General features: G+C 37.5%; 2 protein-coding genes across 4 annotated transcripts; one reads left to right on the top strand and one right to left on the bottom strand.

Annotated features, from left to right (window-relative positions):
• Positions 1–1062: 1062 nt before the first annotated feature.
• On the top strand, positions 1063–18885 carry fam49a (family with sequence similarity 49 member A). 2 transcript variants are annotated; one of them, XM_087805486.1, is made up of 12 exons: positions 1063–1166; positions 11910–11966; positions 15470–15549; positions 16490–16611; positions 16694–16799; positions 16865–17001; positions 17063–17140; positions 17216–17332; positions 17419–17498; positions 17566–17692; positions 17761–17831; positions 18171–18885. In XM_087805486.1, exons 3-12 carry the CDS (start codon positions 15477–15479, stop codon positions 18232–18234), a joined length of 975 nt encoding a protein of 324 aa, XP_087661612.1. In that variant the 5' UTR covers positions 1063–1166; positions 11910–11966; positions 15470–15476; the 3' UTR covers positions 18235–18885. The 2 variants fall into 2 exon arrangements, with proteins under 2 accessions (XP_087661612.1, XP_087661613.1); XM_087805487.1 differs by lacking the exon at positions 15470–15549 and adding an exon at positions 15183–15262.
• A 102-nt stretch (positions 18886–18987) lies between these two features.
• Positions 18988–22856, bottom strand: fbxo16 (F-box protein 16). Of its 2 annotated transcripts, XM_087805484.1 has the most exons (9): positions 22576–22856; positions 22377–22495; positions 22245–22280; positions 21982–22188; positions 21108–21272; positions 20811–21031; positions 20546–20648; positions 20025–20223; positions 18988–19491 (listed from the first exon to the last, which is right to left on the bottom strand). In XM_087805484.1, exons 2-9 carry the CDS (start codon positions 22470–22472, stop codon positions 19436–19438), a joined length of 1083 nt encoding a protein of 360 aa, XP_087661610.1. In that variant the 5' UTR covers positions 22473–22495; positions 22576–22856; the 3' UTR covers positions 18988–19435. The 2 variants fall into 2 exon arrangements, with proteins under 2 accessions (XP_087661610.1, XP_087661611.1); XM_087805485.1 differs by lacking the exon at positions 20025–20223.
• Between the last annotated feature and the right edge of the window lie 1330 nt (positions 22857–24186).

The raw sequence follows: 24186 nt of genomic DNA, 5'->3' as shown, positions 1-24186 counted from the left end.
AGAGGCGTGGGTGTACTCTGACCCCCATCATCTGACCTGGCCAGGCCAAACAGTCTTGTGGAGGTGTGTTTACCCTGAGCATACCCTTGACTGTTCTTCACAGAAGAAGCTTCTAACCTCTAACTCAAGGTTTAAGCCTTCAGGCCTGGATGGGCTGCACAGCTCTTGGCCTTGATGGGAAAATGTGTGTGTGTTTTGTTTTTTTGTGCAAAGTCTTGACATTTTTAGAAGCTTTGAGTGTGTGGATGGTCTGATGGTTTACATTGCAGCCCTGAGGGCTGACTGTGCAAACCTTCATTCTGTGCAGCACAAACATGCATTTGACATTCTATTCAGGCTAGTTACTACATGTCGGATGTTTGAATCTATGTTGTGTGTAATCACCTTTAAGAGCCCCAATATTTTTTACAAATCTTCCATCAAAATCCAGATAATGTTTGTCACCGTATTATAACCAAGATATTTCTGCTTTATTACTTGTTTTTTAAAACGTATTTTTTAGCCATGTGGATTCATAATATTCTAGTTTTGATTCAATTCAAGTCCATTATTTGTATTAGATCATTAATGTTTGAAAGAAAGTGTACCACTTTTCCACAAACTTGTCCAGAAAGCATTTTCCTAACCATGTGTTATCCTTCATAAAAAGAGATTTGTTTTCATTGTTCATCTATTGAGTCTGTGGATTTGTTACTCTTTCTGATACAATTACATGTATGTATTTAGACTTGCCCCCCTGGTTTGTGGTAATGAATTCCTAACACCTACTTTCAGGATTCATAGATGAATAATATGAAGGTTGAAGATTAGTACGAATAACTGCACACAAACAAAGGAATAAGCGTCGCTTGTGCATCACACTGTTCGCATCAATGACTGAGTTTTTCAAGCAGAAAATCTTTGCAAGCTACTGTATAGGGAGAGCTAGATGGTCGCATCCTATTGGACGCCGAAGAACCAAAGAGCGATTTAATTGGTTCACCGCGCACTGTCCCTAAAATCGACCAATCAACTTGCCGGTGGGCGGGGCTTAACTTATATTTTCACGACTTTCCCCTCGCTCAGGAAGGAGTGTTGTGGCTGCCAGGGTCGCGGAAAGTAGAGCGCGGACCAAAAAAACTTCCATTGCTGTGGCTGTGAAAGTCCTTCTCGCGAAGATAAAACCGGTGAGTTATATGTAATGGATAGAGTTTCTTTTTTTAAAGTAATGGTATGCGATTAAAAATAAAAAAAATAGCGTCACCTGGACACGGTGGACTGTTCACTGTCAAACCGCTTCACATGGAGGGTAACGCCGGGGGATGATGCGCTAACCCGCTAGCTAACTTTAGCTCACTCATAGCTGTTTTAGATCCGTTACATTGACTTTTATTCCTGTTTAAGTTTAAATTTAAAAGTGGTAAAAGCCACCGGCGTCTACTTAACTCTGAGCGTCTTTATTTTATGGGATTTATGGTCATTTTTCTATCGCTCTGCTAGCCAACCGACGCTGAAGCTAACAAGTAAAGTTAGCAAAAGTCCAAATGGATTTGTAATTTCATTTCTCGAATTATTTTAAAACTGAAAGTCGTTCCATCAACCAAAAACATTGACTCGTTTGATGGAGTGAACGGCTCCATACAAGCTTCCTCGCTCACAGATCCATGTGAAGAAGATATTTCCATTTTATAGCTTCTCTGTGAGAAAACAAAACAAAACGTATAGAAGTCATCACTCTGGTGCAGTTAAAGTGCCTTTAGGGTGTGAGAATGTTGTAAATGCCTGACAGCAACAGCTGTTTCTCCTGGTTTTGCATTCTACCCCACAGGGCATTGTTTTAGTAAGTAAGTAAGACATTTATATTTGTAGAGCGCTTTTCAAGACCAGGGTCACAAACCGCTTAAACAATCAAAAATAATACTCAATAAAATATGTGTTTAAAGGGTCAAGACCGGGACAAACACTGGAGTCTGCACACATTCTTCATTACATTTGAATCCAAACTATAGATTATAAAATCCTGTTTTTTTCCCAGGTTGTTCTCACGTCACGATAAATGTTTTGGTTGCTTTAATAGTTTAATTATCTAGATTGTAACAATAATAGGTTATGCTATCATTGATCCTTGATTTACACAAGGATAAGTTAAAATAGCTTATGTTGTTTAGTTTGCATGGATGGCTTCTTATCTGATTTGAAATAATGTCAATGTTGTCCTATTTCACTACAATGGCACACCTTTTGTGTGTCGTGAACGTATAGCAACAGCTGCACGGCAACAGAGCAGTTTCTGATGGTATTGCAGCACTTGTGGAATGTTAGCAGAATTCTCTGACTTCGGCATGTGTGACAATAGCTGTTCTGGATGAACCTGATCCCTTTTGGGTTAATGTGTTTGGAATGTCTTTCTGCATCCTGGCATTTACTGTGTAGTGTACGAAGCAAAGTGAAGAAGTTTTGCAGTCATCATTAGGATGTCTGAGAAAAGCTGTTTTTTTATTGTTGTAAACAGGTGACCTGAAATATTATAAAACACACCTTAGACTGAATTTCTTTGTTAGTGGTAAGGTTGTGATGTTATTAATAATATTGGTAAACCATCGTTGAATCAGAACAATGTCACACAGGTTTGTTGTGTTTTTACGCTGCTTCTGTGTAACTTATTATTCGGATAATTAAATGTGTAGGTATTACACATAATTTATTTTCTTTTGCAGATGTCTTTTTGAGGTCACTAAATCTGAAAAAAAAAGCAAAATAACTTTTAAATTCTTCCACCACACTTGATACTTGGTGGTAAAACTTTTTTTCTCAATTCAATAGTGTGAGTGTGATCACAAGTTCTTGTTTTTTTGTTAAGGGGAATTAGCTCAAAAGAATTCCCCGCTAGCGACATTCTAGAGACAAAACTTTTTTTGAAACCCAATTTTTTTTGCTATACTTTTTTTAATTTAGTATTTCAATACCATCAGGATTCAGCCGAATGGTTTTATCTTTGTCATCTTGTTTAACTTTGTGTGAGAGCTAATGTTTACATTGCATCAATAACAACAATCCACATTTTTACCAGTTGAATAATCATGTCTGATTATCTGAGCCAAGGAGGTTGTTTTTGTTGGCATCTGCCTGTTTGAAATACAGGTTTTGAATGCAGTAATGATTGAATGTTCAGAAAGTGTTGGTTATAAACAGATTACATGTTCTTGTTGTTCTGGAGTCTTATTGCTAAAAACAAACGGCATACAATCAAAGAGGCTAGCCAACTCTCATCTATCAAAATGTGGTAGTTGTCGTTCAATATTGTATTAGTGTCTAGATAAGAAGAAGAAGCTTGGCACTCTTGCGGTCTGATTGTGAACAAATGTCATTTTCAAGAAGGTTGTGGTGTTGATTTGATTTTCAACTGTGTTGAGTAAAAATCATGTGAAATGCGCCTTTTTTGGAGGTATGATAATACATTTGTGCATCCCAAAGGGGTCACCTTTTTAAAATACACATTTAAAAAAAAAATGCCGCATATCAATTTTTTTCAAAAGACTAGAAATTAAGGAATTACTAATAGTAATAACCTATTCTATTGAAAAGAAGATTAAATAAGATTAGATTAGGCTGGCCAGTCTGTCTGTTAGTGGGATTAAACAGTGATTACCTACCATAACATTTTATTTTTGTGATGATCATGTCCATCTAAAATAATGTTCTTTCTGATGGTCCGATAAAATCAAGAGGTCTTTGAATTTACTATTTATTTATACTCTAACAGCTCTTCATATCAATTAATCATGGCCTAAATAGGGTCTAATAACAAGCCTCTGAGGTGTTTGTGTCTTTTAGAAAAGTTTATTATTGTCATAATGGTAGCAGCAGTTCCCGCCTTTTGCTAATTTCATTCACAAATGGAGTTAGACATTCATAATTGCATTAAATACAAATGTGCACTTAAGCACGAATATTTCCCAGCAACATTTAACTTATAAATCAATATAATAGGTTTGTTCAATATCTAGAGTTATTTGTAGAAATTATGTTTTATTTAGATATATTTTCAATACATCAAGCAACTCAACTGTAAAGAATTTTGCTTTTAAAGTCTGTTGTCTATGAAAACCATGACGGTATCTTATCTCATTAGCGCTTTGATAAATAATGAAGTGAGTTAAAAATCTCCTGTTACAGGAGTGACAGCTGTTCTAAATTTAACGTGTGCCTACATATCCCATTTGGTTGATGTGCAGATATATCATTGGATGTGGAAGAAATTTATTTCAACCCACAGGTCCACGTTGTGATGCTAGCAGGTGCCAAAATCCGTACAGCTGTTTGTTGTTCAAGTGCTAACGGTCTGAAATCGCACACATATTAGGGTGTACTAGGAGGCAGCTGTCAGGAACCAGGCCCGTGTGCTCATTCAGATGATCCGTGTTGCTTTATAGTGGTTCAAGACATCAGATTGAAGGCTACATGAGCTGCTTTGTTAGATATTTATGTAAGTTACCTCTACTATCCTAATAGTAAGAGTATATCTTTCTGCCTTGTCGTCACAAAAAGAGTCCTATGTTACAATGGAAATAAATGCTTTGGATTATGATCAATCTGTCTGTTAGTGGGATTAAACAGTGATCACCTATTCTGTTCTCACCCTTTTTCTATACAACAATTAGATTAATAAAATGACAACAAACACACACGTTTTGATAAAACAAATGTGCATGTCAGTGAGATCCGTGTATGGAAGCTTCATCCGAAACATCTCGAGACTATCATTTCTAGGTCGATCTATCTCTGTCCTTCTAATCCAACAATTTGGATATTGCCCTCTGCCATATTGCGATTTAGATAACGTTTGGATTTGTGTCTAGTAAAAGCCATTCCTGTTACCTCATAAGTGTGTGCTGCATTTGTGTCCAATAAGTTTGTTGGGACATTTGGTGGTTGGTCTTTTTGTTTTATAAATGTCTTACAAAAAAATCCTTTTAACATTTCAATTGTCAACAAGTCACTCTGCTTCTCTAAAGGTAAAAATGTTCCCACCATGGATCTGTGATCTTATGGTTTAGAAACCAGGGGGAAGGAAATGGAGTAAAAATATTGTAATGCAAGAGAGCAACACTCCGAAGATGGAGGATGACTGAGCAAACAAGTGTTTTTTGACTTCTGCATTTCAGAGTAGCCTTTGTATTTCAAGTGAATCCTGAGAGTCCGGGAACGTCAAGTTTCGACCACTTTTAAAAAAACATTTCTTGTAACAAAGCCAACATTCAAGCCAAAAATAGCTTTGTTTTTGGTAGGAAAGTCTTTACCACTTCAGCATGTATTGTTACTTTCTCTCTTTTACAGTGAACAATAAACTCGGCGTGTTTCTTTGTCGAGGAACTCGTATGGAGGTCAAACTGAGGAAATGCACTTGCTTAATGTTTTGAAAATGTAGGTTCAGTTCATAATGCGTATAGCACTTCTTAAATTGTCTGTTTGAAAAGTTGGCATTTGAAACAATAAGTGTATTGTATTTCAAACCGAAGATGCTTTAATAAGTGTTGAAACGGTTTGTGTGATTAATTCATTAAAATATATAGACTAACATCCCTTCCAAGTGTGTCCCAAATCCCATTAGCACACTTCATTTCATCCTTGTTAAACAATGCAGGAGGTAAAACCACAACACAGACCAGATTTTTACTGTAAATTAATGAGTGGACTCCAAAGCAAACCCTGTTAATTATTTTTTAAATCTGTAAGTATCTATACATGTACAATAAATATATGAAAATCAGGGTGTTCACACTCCTGTTATGTATAAAGTTATTAAAAAATCCCCCTTGATGTCGCTTTACACTGAATATGTTTAGAACTTGGAATTCAGAAAAACTTTGTATTTAAAATGGACGTAAGTATCTTTTATTCTTGTGAAGTGTGTGTTATTACATACTTGCATTTATTATTTCATTCTTTTTCCACAGAGGAGGATTTTTTTTCTCACTTAGCATATCATCATGGCCTCCACCCAGGAAAGGCGGAGTCTTGTTGTGGTTTAGATTTCATGATGTTCTCACATACCCACTAACAGTAGCTTCACACAAGCCCCAGTCACACAGACATGGTTCCCTTTGTATCTGCAGTTGGGTTGATATGCCGGGTTTGGCAGAACAGAGTTGTCATTGAGAAGAGACGTAGGAGGAATTTCTTCGCCTAAAGTCCGACTGCATCACAGCGAAATCATAGCCGGCCGTCTGTCTATGCTTCTTCCCTGAAATACCAATCCCTCCTTTTCTTTCTCTGTGATGTCAGGCGTTTATGCATCTTCCTGGCCTCGTTGTTCCCTTGGTGCTTTTTTATTTATGCTAGCAGCCTTCTTAGCATTGACCCAAATGTTTACTGTGTCAGTGACAGTTTTCATCTTTCCACTGGAAATGCATTAATGCTATTTTAATTTAGTAGTAACACTGTGTTCTCTGGGCTGGACTGTGACCTCAGAGGGTAATGTGGGACCAGGAAATAAATCAATTAATCGGACGTTAATTTGTAACATCAGGAAATTGGATTTTTTTTTCAGGTTGCAATGTCTGTAACTGGAGCTTTCTGGTGAAGCCAAAAATATTAGCGAATACTGCCTGCTTTAATAGTTATACATATAATATTTCTTTATTTTTTTTTATCCTTTTTTCTTTATATAGTAAGTAAATGTGAGAGGGAACTAAAATCAAGCTTTCTATTTACCAATACTAGCTGTTCTTTTCTTTTTAAAAATACACTTTGTAAATAACTATTACTTACTTACCTACATTACATTCTTCATTTAAGGAAAAAATTTACCTAAAGCAAATAATTTCCTCAAAATTTTAAATATTTTTTTTAATGCCCATGCGTGTAGATATATATTTTTTTTAAAGGTATATTAATCTAAATCTTTTTCTTTTTTTTTTCAATAATCTGTTTTTGTTGACCTTTTTGATAAAATATACGTAATAACCTGACGATGATGGTGGAAAAAAAGTGCAGGAATGTGCAGTGGAACGGTGTGTGGGACGTGAGCGACGCGAGACTGCCATTGTGTTGGTGCAGGTTTCCCCTTTCTACGCCAGAGCCATGCTCTTCCTCCAGCACCCCCTCACCCCCCTAGTCCGTGTCCATATTAGGACATAACGCTGCCAACCTCACTTCACACTCAACTCAACCCACCGCCCACCCCCCCAACACGCCCTGCTGTCACATTTGCTCCGGAGAGGGAAGCCTGAGGGAGACACAGTCCCCCTAACCCAATTTGAAGTGTTGTTTCCCTGGCCCGTCAAAACAGTGCAGCAATTTCAGGAATGGATGCCGAAGCCAAGGCCAATCATGATGTTTTTGCATAAGTGGCAAGATTCTTGACCCTTTCTCTTTTCGTGTGTGTGTGTGTGTGAGAAAGAACAGGAAGTAGAGTTTTTTCCACATCTCACATTGGTGTGAATTTATGCATCAGGCTGCTTTTGTTTGTTGTTGGAGGCACGTTTAACAAGAGGTAATTTCATCACTAAAAAATCCAAACTATACTAGTTTAGACAAATGTTATTAAATTATTACACCATGACAAACATGACCAAAAATTGAGCCAAATGAAATTTGACTGAATTAGGTCACACTGTTATACTCTAATTTTTCTTAGAACATTACTTCCACAAACCAGTACTATGAGATAGATCTTTGGTGGGAAAATAAAAGTACTAGTTGTGAACATTGGAAGTACGAATAATTCTATAGTTAGTTAGTAGTTTTTGTTCAGGCTTTTCCTTGATTTTCTGGAACTCCTGTTGTGTTATCAGTTTTATCTTTACCTTTAAAGTATATATTGTACTTTATTGAATATTGTTCTGATTGTTTAAGCGCTTTGTGACACTGGTCTGGAAAAGCGCTATTCAAATAAAAATGACTTACTTACTTAGTTGGATATTTAATTAGCATCTTTGTACAGATGTCAGGACGCTGGTATTTATTTTTATTTTCCCTTTCACCACCATTAACCAAAGTAAATTAAGATACACACATTAAATAATAAACATGTACTCTTGTAAAGTTAATGTTTTATAAATGCATCTTTACGCTAGGTGGACTATACCTTGGGAATATATGAAACGATTAAATGCAAATCATCCGTTCTTTCTTTATCAGAATGGTAAATTTAGACTCCAGAAGTTGCATATCAGGCTCAACCCGTTTGCAAGTTCCACGGTTGACAATGGACTACTGACGGTGGCATCTTCATTGAGGGGGGTGGAGTGCATGGCACAGTTAAATAAGTAAACATCATGGCCAACTGTGTGTGTGAGTGTTTTTTTGGCATCAGTTTTTTTGCTCAAACTGGTCTGCAGTTGTCAGTATATAACTTATTTCTTAAAATAAATGCAAAGTTTGTTGAATCCGGTTGTAGATTGTTTGGCTACTCTTTTTACCTTCATAAGCAATTGCTGTGCATGGATCTAAAATTGAGAGTGAACTGATGGTGCATTTAGTTGTTTGATCTCACTTGGAATATCACGATCTTGTGTGACGCTGCAGTGAACACAAGAGTTTTAACGCTGCATAATGGCTAAATATTTATGGTCTCTTAAAGCTCACTGGGTTGTGTCAAAGCTCTTATCTTTCATCAGCTGTTGCTATGCAGAATAGCTTGATGCTTCCAGAGTTGTGACACACGTGCACACCAAGCATTACTGCCTATTGAGTACCTTGTTGAGTAGTAACCCTTGTGTGACCCCTTTAAAGGTTGCGTGAAACCACAGGGATGCTTCTAATACAGATGTGCGTGTTCCTCCCCCACCCTTTACTGCCAGGCTTCCCTTCTGACTCAATCATTTGGTCTTCATGCGACAAGATTGAACGCTTCTGTCATTGCACCCCAGTGTGTCATAACATACCTGGGAAATTAGTTTAGTCCTCAGAAAATTACTAAATGATATATTCTGGCGTTACTTCAAGTAAATTTGAATCCTTCAGATATACTATTTAACATTTAGGTATATTGTTGATGTAGCTTGAATATCTCTTCCTTTAAAAAAAAATGATCGAGTGTATAAAGCAGCCTTTTCCAACTCACAGCTCTGATCCGGGCCAGCACATGCACAGGTTCTGGAGAATAATAAATCCTCCTGGCTCTGCCTATAAACCTGTCTTTAACCATGATCGCCATATGAAATAAATGTTATAAATCATAGCTTGTCTACCTATCACAATCATGAATCATTTCATAATTGAAATTATGTAGTGTGAGAATGTGTTAAATGTTAACCCTTGTGTTCTATCTATCTCAGGGGTCAAGGTCACCGAAAGGCCTGAAAAAACGAATGTGTTGGTTGCAAATCTGCATTGGTATTTACTGGCACTTTATTTTTTGCAAGTTGGCAAAAGATCACTGTACTTTGGGACCCTCAAAGCATAGTATTTGGGTACAATGCCGAATGTTCTAAGAAAATGTATAAAGCAGTGAATGAGGAAGCTGTAGGTTTGGTGTTTTGCTGAAAGAATATAATCCTTGTTGCCGTGCCGACAAATACGAAAACTTGACGACGGCAGAGACGAGACCAAATTGAAACGTAGAAAACATTCTGAAGTTATTTTTATGTTATTTGATTGGAGAGCTAATGTGAGTATGACGCCAAGGATCAATGGTAGCGCTTTTGTTGTGAATGGTAATTATTATATGATTATTATTATGAATTAATGATAATTATTTTTTTGTGCCTGGGTGGCATCTGTAAAAATGATTGTGCCGTGGATAAAAGTAGTGAAGTGCAGTTGTTGATTCTTCACACCTTCAAGAAACTATTGGGCCGACAGTGCAGTGTGTCGACCTTGACTCCATTTCTTCTCATTCGACATCATCTCGCCGTGGTTTGACAAATTCTCTCTGACTTGCGCTGTCGCTTTACATCACTGCTGGACACGAGACACCGGAGCAAAGTTGTATCACTGCATTAGTCCACTTCTGTCGTGGCATACCGGATTTGTTCCAGTCGTTGGTTTCTGATACCATGACTTTGTTGCAAATGGCTTAGTGAATGTAGTTGGGTGTGAAGCTGACTTTCTAACTTACACATATGTGTATTGATTATTGTGTGGAAACATTAAAACTTTTTGTGCAGCCATTTTTTCATGTGTAGCTGATTCTCTAAACGGTGATGGTGTTCGTTTATTGCACCATTGCATCAGCTATTGAGACACTTGTCTGTCTTATCTCCTTATTTTGCTCTATTTTCTCTTTCAAGGAGAAGTGACAGCAGCTTTCAAAACTCACCTTCCCCTTTTTATAAACGGTAACAAAGAGAACTAAGTGTTTTTGTCCGTCACTTTTGGGATGTATTTCTGTCATATTGATGCACTTCCTCTGTTACAACTGTTCTCTGCGTGTTTTTTTGAGTCTGATGAGTCACATTTTACTGTACTCTTTGTTCAAACCCCACTGTGAGAGAGCTTTATCAAGTCATGTCATACGACTGAGAAGTTATATTTCACCTTCTTTTTTTGTTTTTCAAATGAAATGGAAAGAAACTCCTGTTTAATGTCACCTCAAGTTTCAGATGATCATGGATCTTATGTCATTAGACGTTTATGGTGGTTGAATGACAGGACCTGTGGCTCACCTACTTTCTTATCACACCTAATGAAACCACTTTACAACAAATGGGTTTTGTTTTAGAGCCGCGTGGAAATTTCCATCTCCTGTCCATTGACTGGTCCCGTTTTCTGTTTTGTTTAAGAACAGGTGCTCTTAATAAGGTCCTACATTTTAGTTTTAGATACTATTCAACTTCTAAATTTGTGACTGAATTCTGTTAAGTTTGTAAACAAGGTTCCTGTCTGGCATCTCTGTCAGTCTGTCACGCAGGCCGGAAGATCTGTCTGTTTTTGCGATGGAAAGAGGAAGCAGAGAGAGAGTGGTGGTGTGAGAAGAATTTCAGTTCCATTTAAAAGGGAAGGAGAAATGGAAAATGAAAAATAAGTTGCTTCAACCCCTTGCAATGTTTGGTCTGCATGTGCTTTCTATGTGTTTGCATGCATGAGTGCGTGTATGGTGCATGATGTGGAAGTAAATCTACTTGCTACACTTCCTTGCACCTCCATGAGGAGTGCCAAAGGTCTCTGTACGACAGCCACCACCCAAATCTCTCCAGGCATCAATCCATCGAGTACATTTTCTTTCGTCTTGCACCCTGAAAGAAAAATACTGGGTGTGATTCATAAAAAAAAAAGTTGTACATTTTAGGATTGTGATGACTTCTCTTTCAGATTGTTGGCCTTTTGTTACTTATTGACCCTAAAATAAACCCTACAGGTTTACACTGTAACATTAGGACAATTAATCCGTCATACGCATGATTGTGTAAACAAAAGTTTTTTGTTTTCTGATTTGGACTTGGTTGGATAATCTGACACAGTCATTATCCTTTAACTGGTGGTAAATGCTGAATCTTGATCTACTATAGTGATTAACACTATTTCTTTAGCTCGTGAAGTGTGGTACAATTCATCCTCAGTGCGTGTATATCAAATGGCATATTTGTTTCCATGCTGCAGACTCTTCCACGACAGTAACACAAATTAATAATTCACTCAGTAGTCTCAGTATTTTCCATCTCATCCCTGTTTGTGCGACTATGATATAGGTCATGTACAAGATAAAAAAGATACGAGTAAAACATGAACCTAGAGATCACTTGGATCAATATTATTGTGCGTTGGTGAGATATTGCACCAAAACATGTTTTAAAACAAAGACAAAATATTTATTTTAAGCACAGTCTATTCTCTTTGCATCATGGTCAGACTTTTGTTGTTGTTTTTTTTACTTGGTAAGGATCTAGAAGTGTGACAAAGGTTAAGTAAGGTTAGGTGCATTGACTTCTGTCTGACGTTTACAAAACTATCATGGTTCACCGACTCGATCCCCTTTTGTGTTGCAGAGACAAAAGAGAAAGCGGATGATATAGACATCGAGCCGAGCTCCTGCACCAGAGAAGGTAAACATGCGTCATTTCACTCAAGTTGCAAGAAAAACCACAAACTAAGTGATGGTGTGGAATCAGTTGAAGCACAAAAGCAATAAAAATAGTCCAAACTTTTACTTAGTCAGTTGTTATGCTCATTCAAGAAATTAAATCATTTTTGAAACAATTATATATTTTTTCATTATCTCAACCAGAGCAACAATTCTACTTTTGACTTCCTTCGTATCCAAATTAAAACAACAATGCATGTTGTTTTTTTTACTGTGCACCATCACTTACATCACTTTTCTAATTTGACATTCCATAACGACTTATTTACGTAAAAGATACCCTTATGGATCACCCGACTGCAAATGAAAATAAACCAGTGACTTATTTTTTCCCGCCTCTAACTGCCACACAATTGAGACAGTACCACACAGTACATGTATATTCCATCTTTCACAGTTTTAGAAAATGATTAGATCCCTTCATTATCATCTTTTTTAAGGCACAATCCCTTTAAAGTTGTGATTTCTGTTAAGGTTTAATACAAGACAGTTTAGACACAGGTCTTTTTTTTTTAATAATTAGCATGTTTTTTTCCAGTCGTAGCAGAGGTTCTTTCAGAACTTCGAGGCAGCTTTGAAGGCCATTTTAGCACTACTCGTTGTGATGTCACACACTACAGTTTTCTTACAACGCACAAACTACGGTGAGACCGTTGTGCTGTGTTGCAGTTTTTAAGAAGCATGAAGAATGTCTACACCGAAGAACATTGATTCTACAGAAGGTTCTTTCTACTACTTCAGCAACACAACCACACGAATCTTAGTTTCACTTCAGTAAAGATGGCAAACACTTGCGAGAAAAAGCACCGTTTTCATTGTATCCATTACAGAAATATTGATGTGTGAATTTGAAAGAGGAATTGAGCAGAATGGAAATTCCCAGTCATCCTTCCCTTCCCTCTGAGAATAGAAGAAGTTTGTCTTAAATTGAATAATAAGAAAATGTGCCATGGTTCAGTAGTAAAAACTACTATATAAATTATGATACTATATTTCTAATAATAAATAAGGACTTGTGGATCAGTTGTTGAGCGTATTATTAGATTGTTGTTATGTATTGTTATTTCATGCATTCTGGGTGGAGACTTGTGGATCTGTTTTCTCTTTGCGTTTGAAACACAAACAAGAAATGTAACATTCAGCAACTGGAGTTACTCTGATCACCTCAGGGCTCAAGATGGACGACATGCAAGTCCTCTGTTGAATTTATAAACACATGGCTCTATCTTGTTGTGGAACCCTTTTCTGTAAATCATCTGCTAAGCATTTTAAAGTTGTTATATACCCAGTCATCTATAATGATAACACATGGTTTGGAAAATGTCCTTTTGTTTTGTCTGCGGTAAAGTACTTTATTCATTTTTTTGTCTATTTGAGAAGATTGCTTCAGTTTTTCATTTAGTTCTTTTTTTTGGGATATGAAAATCATGTCTGTTGGCAACGACACAAGGAAATTCTCTTTATATTATCGGTGTTCATGCTGAAGGTTTGCTTGATCTAAAGCTAGCATCTGTGGGGGAGTGTACGATAGTTTAAGGCCGTATATGATCATGTTTTGATTGGATTAAATACATTACATTTTTACATAATAGAAAATGTTACGGCCAGTGGTTCTAGTACCGTCTAAGTATCATGGCTAGTCTAGCACTATTTGCACCCCGGGGAGCTACATGGAGTACGACCTGGACAAGCTTGTCTGTCGTAGCCGCAGGTTAGGGATTGTCTGTAGAAACCATGCAGAAGAAGAGTCCACGTGTGTCAACATGACGTCACGCTACCATAGAAGTAAACGCTTCGCAGTACTGCCCCCTGCTGGTTCAATCTCGCATGTCGTCAACAGAACTTCACGCGATTGGTGATCTTCAATATGTGCATCTTTTTCGACGTCTAGTATTTGTGATTTGAAAGTGCAGTTGATGCAGGAATGTACGCTGGATGTGGGATCGAGCGGCAAGTTTGGAAATAATCTGCGGCGAGCTGGAGGCTGTGCAGAGAAACGCAGTGTGATCATCATGTGCATGTTGCAGCACAGTGTCTCTTTTGTCGCAGCTTCACACTACCACTTAAGTCCTGGACGGTTTGATTCCTCATCAAAAGAATGTTCAACTACGACTCACTGGATCCGGCTGTGAATGTTGTTATAAATTAAGTGTCAGACTGGAATATGAAACTTAGTAGTTATAGCCCTGTGCTGCACACTGACTGTCTTTTTTTTTTTTTACTCAACATGCAGTATCTTGTGTTAGACTGTGCAGGTAAAAGAGGATTCTCAGGTGCAACCTTTTACCTGAAGACAATACTTTATACAATAATATATAAACTTGGCATGTTACAGTGTTTGAAACCGAAACAGCAGAGAGATTCATTCCAGTACAAATTGTGCATTGAATTATTTAATGTAAAAAGTGTAAACAATAGCAACAACTCAGTTACTCTTTCAGGTAATTCTAGGTATTTTTGAATTTTATTTAAAAAAATTAACCTTTAAAATTCTCATGGATTTACCTAAATGCATACTTTAAAACAGTACATAGTTTATTACTGACTGGCACATTTTATCATGTATATTTGCATCCATTCAGTATAACTTCTTCGTCAGTGGCCAATCCAGGGATCGTCTTAAAATGTATACTTAACAGAACATGTGTAAGACTAGAGGCCCAGGGGCCAAATTGGACCAGCGACGTCATTTTTATAAGATGAACCTAATGATAATAATTATAATTTTATTTACATAGCACTTTATTTAACTTAAGAGATGCCAGCATTTAAGACAAGATCAATGTCAGCAGTTGTGAGCGAATGTTTTAAAAGAGGACGAACACAGCGACTATCATGATAGAAGAATTAAAGGACATCCCAATCATACCTCCTATTACATGGTTGATAACTTTTTACATTTTGTTTAGCAAAACCCCCTTGACTGTTGACATTTTTTTTTTTATTGTAGGAAGGATTTCAATACTTGAATTAATGCAAACATAGGAAATGTAGGACCAATGGTTTTGGACTCATAATTGAATCCTATTCAACTGCAATAACAAATGTATTTAATTAACAAATGATATTGTGACATTCTGTTTACAAAATGGTCTAGTGAAATCATCTCATGTTTTTTTTGTTTTTTTTTAATAAACTTGTTGTTTCTTGTGCTTCACCACTTTATTTTGACCATCAGGTTTGCTGGAATGGGTAACCTGCTAAAAGTCCTAACAAGGGAAATAGAGAACTATCCACACTTTTTCCTGGACTTTGAAAGTAAGTCTGGAACGAGTGCGGCAAGAGAGAGATTAGTAGATGGGGGTAGATGATGCATTTTCCGAGGCAGGTTTCTCACCATCACCAGGGATCTGCTTTTCTGACTTTTTGCTCTCTTTCTTTCCTGTCTTCCTCCTCTCATAGAAATACTTTTCACATCAGACGTTTACTCTCCATCTCTCCTTCTCGTCTGTTTTTCTCTTCCAGAAACCAAATGGGGAATCTCTTAAAAGTGCTCACTTGCACTGAGCTTGAGCAGGGGCCAAACTTTTTCCTTGACTTTGAAAGTGAGAATAGCTGATACACATCTGTCTGCTGAGCCACCCCTCGCCCACCCCGAAACCTTTTTGTTTAACTTAACCCTTTCTTTGTCGTGCAGGTCAAGGGTTAGCTTTTGAATTGGGGTCATCTGTAGGTCATACAGATTTGCAGTTATTGATGAAGAATTTAAAAAAGAAACTATTATTTATCAAAAAATACCAATTTGTTATAACTGTGTTGATTCATTTTAATTGGCCTAAGAATATAATGTCAATCTTTCGAAGTTTTACTACTTGAAATGCTTCTCAAACGAATTACGTTTCTCATGTCAGTTTGAGTTAAAAAATGAAGCTGACCCTTGACCTCTGCTCTCTCCTTCTTATTACTGACCTCCTGCATGATCTTCCACTCCAGCTCATGTTTCATCTGTCAATGTAACAAGATTTCATTGTTAATATATTTAAAGGTTCCTTGCAGCTTTTCATCTGTAAATAACCCTAATGGAGATCAAATGGATGTTGTAACAATTTAATTACAAACTGTTCACTATTTGTATATATTTTTAGTGTACTATAAGTTTTAGTTTGTCTTAATCTTTTATCTGAGGACGACTGATCACTGGATATAATATATATTGTCTATAGTGTCGTCCTCATCTGATTTAAAGTCTTTGTTCAACAAAGAAAAACAGTAAAATCAAGCAGGAACCTGAAAGTCAAGATTTTCTCTGAAAAACAAAGCTATTATGAACAAGAGGAAAAATGTAAGAAGTCTGTTACAAATTTGCTCGTAATGTCCGTTAGGATAAAAGGAAAATGTCAAAAAGATAAATTTCCATGCATTTTCCTACTCATTCATTTTCATCCATTGTCTTTTTTTCTTATTTTCAGTTGATAAAGATTTTTTTGAAATCTTTTTAAACTGATGTATTATTTTTGTTTTGACGCACCATGTTTGTTATTGAAGATGCACAACCGACAGAAGGAGAGCGCGAGGTGTGGAACCAGGTGAACTCGGTCCTTCAGGACTCCGAGAACATTCTCTCTGGTCTGCAGGCGTACAAAGGTGCTGGGCAGGAAATAAGAGATGTGAGTATTCCAAACACAATCTCCAACCGTGGCCTGTTATTTTTCCGTCTTTACAGATTTAAAATGTGCTGCTTCGTTTTAGGCCATTCAGAACCCCGGTGATCATCAGCTGCAGGAGCAGGCCTGGAACTCCGTCTGCCCGCTCGTCATCAAACTCAAGAGGTTCTACAGTTTCTCCCTCAGGCTCGGTACGATCGTTTATTCAAGCGAAGTTCAAGAGACATTTTCCTCAGAGATTGTTCAATGATTACAGAGGAGGCTCTCCGGAGTCTGCTGGAGACCCTGACATGTCCCCCGTACGCGCCGACTCAGCACCTGGAGAGGGAACAGGCCTTGGCCAAACAGTTCGCCGAGATCCTCCACTTCACGCTACGATTCGACGAGCTCAAGGTCAGTGCTCTGACACGAGTTTGATCCGGCGATCTTTCTTACGGTGCTGATCTCCCTTCAGATGAGAATTCCCGCCATCCAGAACGACTTCAGCTACTACAGGAGGACCATCAGTCGGAACCGAATAAACAACATGAACGTGGGTGACGCTCTGTAGAGAGACTTGTCACAGTGACGTCGCCTAAAGCCAGGATGACTTTTTGTTCCTTGACAGTTGGATATTGAAAATGAAGTAAACAACGAGATGGCCAATCGGATGTCTCTGTTTTACGCCGAGGCCACGCCCATGCTGAAGACGCTCAGTAACACAACGACAAACTTCGTGACGGAGGTGAGGAAGATCAGGATCGAAGCTGTCCAGGTGTATTTGTGACTCAGGTTTATTCAATGGTTCTTGATTTGTTCATGACTCTGCAGAACAAAACTCTTCCGCTGGAGAACACGACAGACTGTCTAAGCACCATGGCGAGCATCTGCAAAGTGATGCTTGAGACACCGTGAGTTCTGCGAAGCCAACACAATCGAGACTTCATTAGAATTCAATTTTCCTTTCGTCTCCTTCAGGGAATACTCGAGTCGCTTCAGCAGTGAGGACACTGTCCTTTTCTGCATGAGGGTCATGGTCGGGGTCATCATCCTTTACGACCACGTCCACCCTAACGGTGCCTTCAACAAGTCCTCCAAGATTGATGTGAGTTCCACACGTGTGCAGAAGCAGAACAATCGGAGCAACAGTGTTTTCCTCTGTTCCGTCCGCAGATGAAAGGTTGCATTAAAGTCCTGAAGGATCAGCCGGCTGACAACGTAGAAGGACTCCTCAACGCTCTCAAGTGAGTTCATTCAAGACTTCCTTCATAACTTTACGATCTTGTTGTCGAAGTGAATTATCAGATTTTCTTTCCATTCATGCTGAATATTAGCCACGTGAAGACTTAGATAACATAGCTGTGGTGAGTTCATGAGCGTAGGACAAATTAATTTCACTGAACAAACGTTTACAGAAAGAAACTCAAACAAATAAAATCGTTTTTTTCAAGTTGTTTGAATTCATTTTTTGTAGTTTATCGTTTTAAAACGTCAATCGGTTGGTAAAACTTAAGCATATGTTGTGAACTAAACTTATAACGAGTGGAAGTTAATATTAAAATGTAACTTTCTCTCTTCCACAGATTCACCACAAAGCATCTAAACGACGAGTCCACCCCAAAAAACATCCGGACGATGCTCCAGTAATGCTTTTTTCCCCCCAAAATCTAAAAATATGAAGAGGATCAATGGTATAACCTCAGTAAGATGTATATGTTTACATTATTTAAAAAAAAGACTGCGTTCATACGTGTGTGTTTTGACATAGTCATTCCCTCCAACATTAGCAAAGTTACACGTCTACTGTAAAAGCACAATCAGCCCAAAAACCCATCAGCCTTATTTAACAGAGCTTTGTGTGAGCAGAGCGGGACTCAAAACGTCTTTAACCTTTTGTCTGTTTTTTATGTGTGCATCAGTGACTTCTTTAATCAAGTCCAAATTAGCTATTTTATACAGTTGTCATTGTATTTTTGCAACCTTCAACTTGAGTGATGTCAAAAATTAAAGGGCTGAAATTTTGGATGAGGGATCGACTGGTCAAATGTTGAGGAAATTAATTTGTGTGTAGTTTTTTTTTTTGTTTTTTTCAGTCTAAATAAACCCACTGTGAACACAAGACCACACCAGTTCAAAGCAAAGTCAAGTCAAATTCAGCACCGACACTGAAGCACCCATCACAGCCACTCCAAATGTTTTATTTAATATGTTTGTGACAACAATCTGAATGAACGTGTGTCTGTGTTTTTAAGTGACTTCTTTCTTAATTTGTGTTTTTGTAATAAACATTTATTAGAAGAGAGGCTACATGTTTTTTACCATTGTGAGTGACCTTTCTCTTAGATTTGTTCTTCTAGGTTTTTTATTCACCTGGATTTAGGCAAAAGAACTCAAACCATCGAGGGACAAATCTTCCCCCTAGTGGCAAAATATAGGCTCTGCAGCAATAAGGCAAACTGAAATGTGGTAAAATTAAATTGTTCTATAGTTTTAACTCTTGCCTGCTTTACTCAATATTGAATTTTGAACACCGGTTTAAATGTATTTACATGGACAGGCTTTCAAGGCTTTTCAGCCTCGAAAGATACAAATGTATTGACTAACCCCAAAAAACACATAAAATGGGGTTTAGCTGTGTAGTATATGGCCCAAATACATATGTTAATTAAACATTATAGGTTAGACCAATTGTTCAGTGGATAACAGTAGTCTATAGGTATAATTTAACCATGTGTAACACTTTTTAAATTACTATATTTTGAAGATTACGTTCCAAATTCTGTCTAATTTATTGTATTAAATTGATCATATGTTTGCACATTAGAATGTGGTTCAGTTGCCGACGTCTTCAATCGACCTTCGATTGCCAAACTGGTGGCTTCCAGGCCTGGGACAGAGAAGAACCTGCAACGATAAGGAACACAAACCACTTTAAAATCGAACCTTTTTCATGTGTAATTGTTTTTTAATAATGACTCAAATTATAAATAAATGCACTGTTGTTTCAGCAAGAAGGTTAAAGATTGGAATCTAACCCTGAGAGGAAACTTTCTGTCCCTGTATTTCCCAGTCATGAATTTAAGAAAACATAATTTCCTGCAAGGAAATGTTAATAATTCAAGAAGTGCATTAAATCTACAACATTATTACTCGATTATCTTTCATTGGTCTTGCATCACAGTCAGGCCTGAGGCAGCTCTGCTTGCTAACAAAAGCTGCAAATGATCTACTTTCTCCTCCACATTTACGTTTCTGGATCATCCCTCCTATCACTCTCCTCAATGATGGTCCTCGTCTTCTCCGTTCACCTCAGAATACTTAACTTAAACTGTACCTCTATATTTCTGATCTGGAACATCACTTGTAAAACCCAATCAAAAAGTGATTTAGTGCAGTTTTTTTAACAAGTATATGGATTTTAGATGAGATCATCATACTGGGAGTGCTCATGTGGGACCGCTGGACTGCCCTGAGTGTTGCTTTACTCAGTCTCGGTACCGGTGACCTCACTGGACCCGGTCGAATCCCTGCGTTTTCTGTAGTACAAAGCTGGGATGTCTTCGTGACGACAGGTTTGTCATTGACTCCGGTTCGTAGAGGAGAGTTTGGACGTCTGGGGTTTGAGGTGAGGAACATCTGGGATTCAAATGGATCCGGTTACCATGGAAACCACCGCACTAGAAAAAGCTATTCACTACAATTTGCAATACTGCATGTGAAGATTTGGGAATAAGATCCATATGAGCCATTTCTCTAACATTACATTTATAAAAACCATGTATCTTGACATGTATCTTAACATGTAAACCAACATGTATCTCAACCCGCCTACACTTCCCTCTTTAAGACTAATGTGTGACCGTTGTTGCACAAGTCATCACCACCGCAGGTGGAAATACTTTCAAAAGACTCTGAGACAGCATTTCACCATTTTTTTTTTTTTAAATGAGTCACTCACCATCGATTTTGCTTTTCTTAATTTGTAGTTTTTTTCTGACACGTTGTTTTTCTCCCGGTCGCATGGTGTCGCTGTTGCACAGGAAACTCTGCTTTTCAAATGCCTGAGAAGAAGTATTGCGGCTCGTTTTCTCATGATAGAAATTAAAGTTGAAATAAAAATAATTATAATTCAAGAATGAAAAATACATGTATTTACAAATATTCGTGCATTTATTTGACGTTTTTTTTTCTTGTGAATATTGATTTTATATAACGTGTCTCACCCTTGTTCAAGCGGGTCCATGTTGTCCAGGTAGTTGTACCGAAACGTGTCCTTGGGTCGTGGGTCAGAAGCTTTCCATGGTGGTGGTGTTTTTTGCTTCTTCTGTGGTACTGATGCTGGTGATGGAGGACTGAAGGAAGCAGGAGGTTCCGTGAGGTCAACATCATCCCCCGCGCTTATGGGTCCACGGTAAACGGTCTGGTTCTGCTGCTGCCGGTCCCTCTGTGGTTCCAAATGAAGTCCAAATTCAAAGAGTGGCCCCCAAGCTTATATAGAATTTTCTTTATGTTATGAATACCACTTTTGAGCGAAGTCGCAGCTCTAGGACTCTCTGGATGTAAAGTCTCTTCCAGGCTGAGTTCTCGGCCAGTGTGGGAGTGAAGTTGATGCTCCAGCCCAGCTTCAGACTCTTGGGTCTCCACAGCTGGTCCAGGTCCACGATACTCCTCCAGTGCCAGCTCACCTGCAAACACACACGCAAATAAAAACAGTACGTGTGAAAACTTTAACGTTTTTTTTTTTACTCATTTATTTATTAAACCGCGCTTTGTGACCCTGGTCTCGAAAAGCGCTATATAAATATATATTACTTACTTACTTACTTACTTATTTAATCACATATATTTCCTCGATTTGTCTTAAATGTTTTGATGCATTTGTTTAATTTGATGTCCATGGACTTAACATCGTAATTACTTAAGGTTAAGGTTAAGGTAGAACTTTATTGATATATTTTTTTTTTTTCCAAATTATCCACAGCAAATACAGCAATTTTCATAAAAAATAATCAAAATAAGAACAAGAACAAAGAGAAATAAAGATAAAGAACAAGATGATATAATCTAAGTCTAAAGATAAAGAACATAGATTAAAAAAAAATAACAAAGACAAAGGATACAAAGATTAACATAGAACAGAACATCATCATACTTATTACGTTTTAATGTTTGATACAAAAATAAAGTTAGTAAAGTAAGTAAAAGTAAAGTAAATTTGTAAAGCGCCTTTCTAGACCAGGTTCAAGTGATTTAACAATTAAAAAAAATCAATACACAGTTAAAACTATATACTATAACAGGCCAAGACACATAAAATCATGGGAAAGCCTGCACAAATAAGAATGTCTTAAGAATAATAAACATTTGGGATAACTTTGTCTCACTTTGTCTCACCTGAGCACACCTGCTGAGGCTCCTTGGGTCCAGGAAAGAGAAAACGTACAGGCTGAGGATTCTTGGAAGGGTGCAGGTAAAGTCTGCGGCCTGCAGAGGGAGCTGTCGGGTCAGATTCGAACTCAAGAACCGCAGCTGCTGTTTTGAACACATCGGCAGAAAATCCTGCAGAACCTGCTTCCTCTGGCAGTCGGACCACCTGTCAAACTGATCCCACGAGGATTGACTAATGATTTAACACATTCACGGTTATATCAACTCACCCACTTTGACACGAGACTTCTTCTTTCTTCAAAAATCTAATGTTGGCAGAAAACGCATTACTTTAACATTTACTTGTTAGAAAGTATAATGTAACGAATATATAAACATATATTAATAGTAGTAGATGTCACCTTGTTGTTGGAGGCTGGGTGATTTAAGGGGGTCCATGCACTCAGTTTGGTTTGCATCTTTGTGCGGTTTGGAGATGATTTAGTCGCAAATGGCATCTTTTCGTTTAACTAAAAAAACACTAAAAAGAATGTATTTGCTTTGGGGTTTTTGCAGCTCGACAGCTCAGAACAGAGACCTGTTGAGTCTTGAATTGCTCACCGTGTCTTGTCAAGTTGTGGATCCCTCATGAGTCCGTTTAGCTTTTTCTCTTTGTGCAGCGTCGACTTGTTTCCATAGTAACTGTTGATGCGCCCTTGGGCTCTGACGTCACCAGATGATAACAAATGTGCAATAACGTTTTAGATCATGACACTCGTTCTTATTTACTCTTTGGTAAAGTTAAAAATGGCACCTTCACATTTTTTTTAACTTCTCTTCTATTGTCATGCAACAGCGGCTCGCGCACGCTTGAGCGGTCGCGCGCTTCGAGGACTGAAAACCTGCTGTGAAGAAACAGTCACGTTCGTCAAGTTACCCACGCTTACTAGTAGTTAACCGGAAACGGACTCTTCGTTCCTTCGGCGTAAACGTCAAAAAAAAAATAATCAGACGTAATTATCTAAGTAAATATATATAATAATATAATATAGACGTTAAAAATATAATAATTAAATGTATTCATGGTAAAATTGGTGGTTACAACCAGTTTAAACTGTGTTTCATTCGGTAGTGCACAGTTTAAAAATAAAAACGATCCACCGTTTGAAATGTTTTTTAATCTGTACAGAATTTTTTTCTTTTAATCAATCCATCTATTTAGAGTGAATTATACGGGGGTTTTTTTGTTTTGTTTTTTTTAAAGTTATTCCTTTGTTGTTTTTTTTACATAAAACAACCAGTACAGCTCAACAGTGTAAATGGTATGTTACACAGAGAAAATAAAAAATATGAAAGAAGAAATCAGAAGAAGAGAAATAACCTTTTTGCAGCTGTAAAAATAAAAGTAAGTAAGTAAGTAATTTTTATTTGTATAGTATTATTTAAACAATCAAAACAATATTCAATAAAGTATATACTTTAAAGATCAAGATAAAACTGATAACACAAAAGGAGTTCCAGAAACTTAGATTGTATCATCTTGTTCTTTTTCTTTATTTCTCTTTGTTATTGTTCTTATTTTTATTTTTTTAATGAAAAATTGCTGTATTTGCTGTGGATAATTTGGAAAAAAAACAATTTCCCGAAGGAGACCTCATGAGGGATCAATACAGTTCTACCTCACCTTACCTTACCTTAAAAAATAAAGATTTGATTTGAGAAAAATTTTGGTTCTTACTTTCAGAGCATGGTCAGGCTCCTCCTTACATCACTGATCTGATCCAGCCTTACACCCCAGCTCGGGCTCTGAGGTCTGTGGATCAGAATCTACTGATGGTTCCTGAACACGGTTCTCGACCAGAGGAGAGAAATCCTTCCAGGCTGTTGCTGTTAAGCTTTGGAACGATCTTCCTCTCTCTTTGTGTTTGATGATCTACTGACTCCTGAATGATTCTCCTTGCACTTTATTTTCTTCCAACTGCGCTGTTGTGAAAGTGTGTTTCCCCTCTGGGGATGAATAAAGCCTTTCTATTCTATTCTATCCTTCAAGAAACATCTTAAGACGTTTCTATTTTTTCAAGCTTTTCCTTGATTTTCTGGAACTCCTGTTGTGTTATCAGTTTTATCTTGATCTTTAAAATATATACTTTATTGAATATTGTTTTGATTGTTTAAGCGCTTTGTGACCCTGGTCTGGAAAAGCGCTATACAAATAAAAATGTCTTACTTACA

Source organism: Callionymus lyra, chromosome 13 (assembly GCF_982586985.1).
Source record: "Callionymus lyra chromosome 13, fCalLyr1.hap1.1, whole genome shotgun sequence".
Taxonomy (NCBI): Eukaryota; Metazoa; Chordata; class Actinopteri; order Syngnathiformes; family Callionymidae; genus Callionymus; species Callionymus lyra.
The sequence above is the reverse complement of the archived record's forward strand: the minus strand, read 5'-3'. Positions and strand labels throughout refer to the sequence as shown.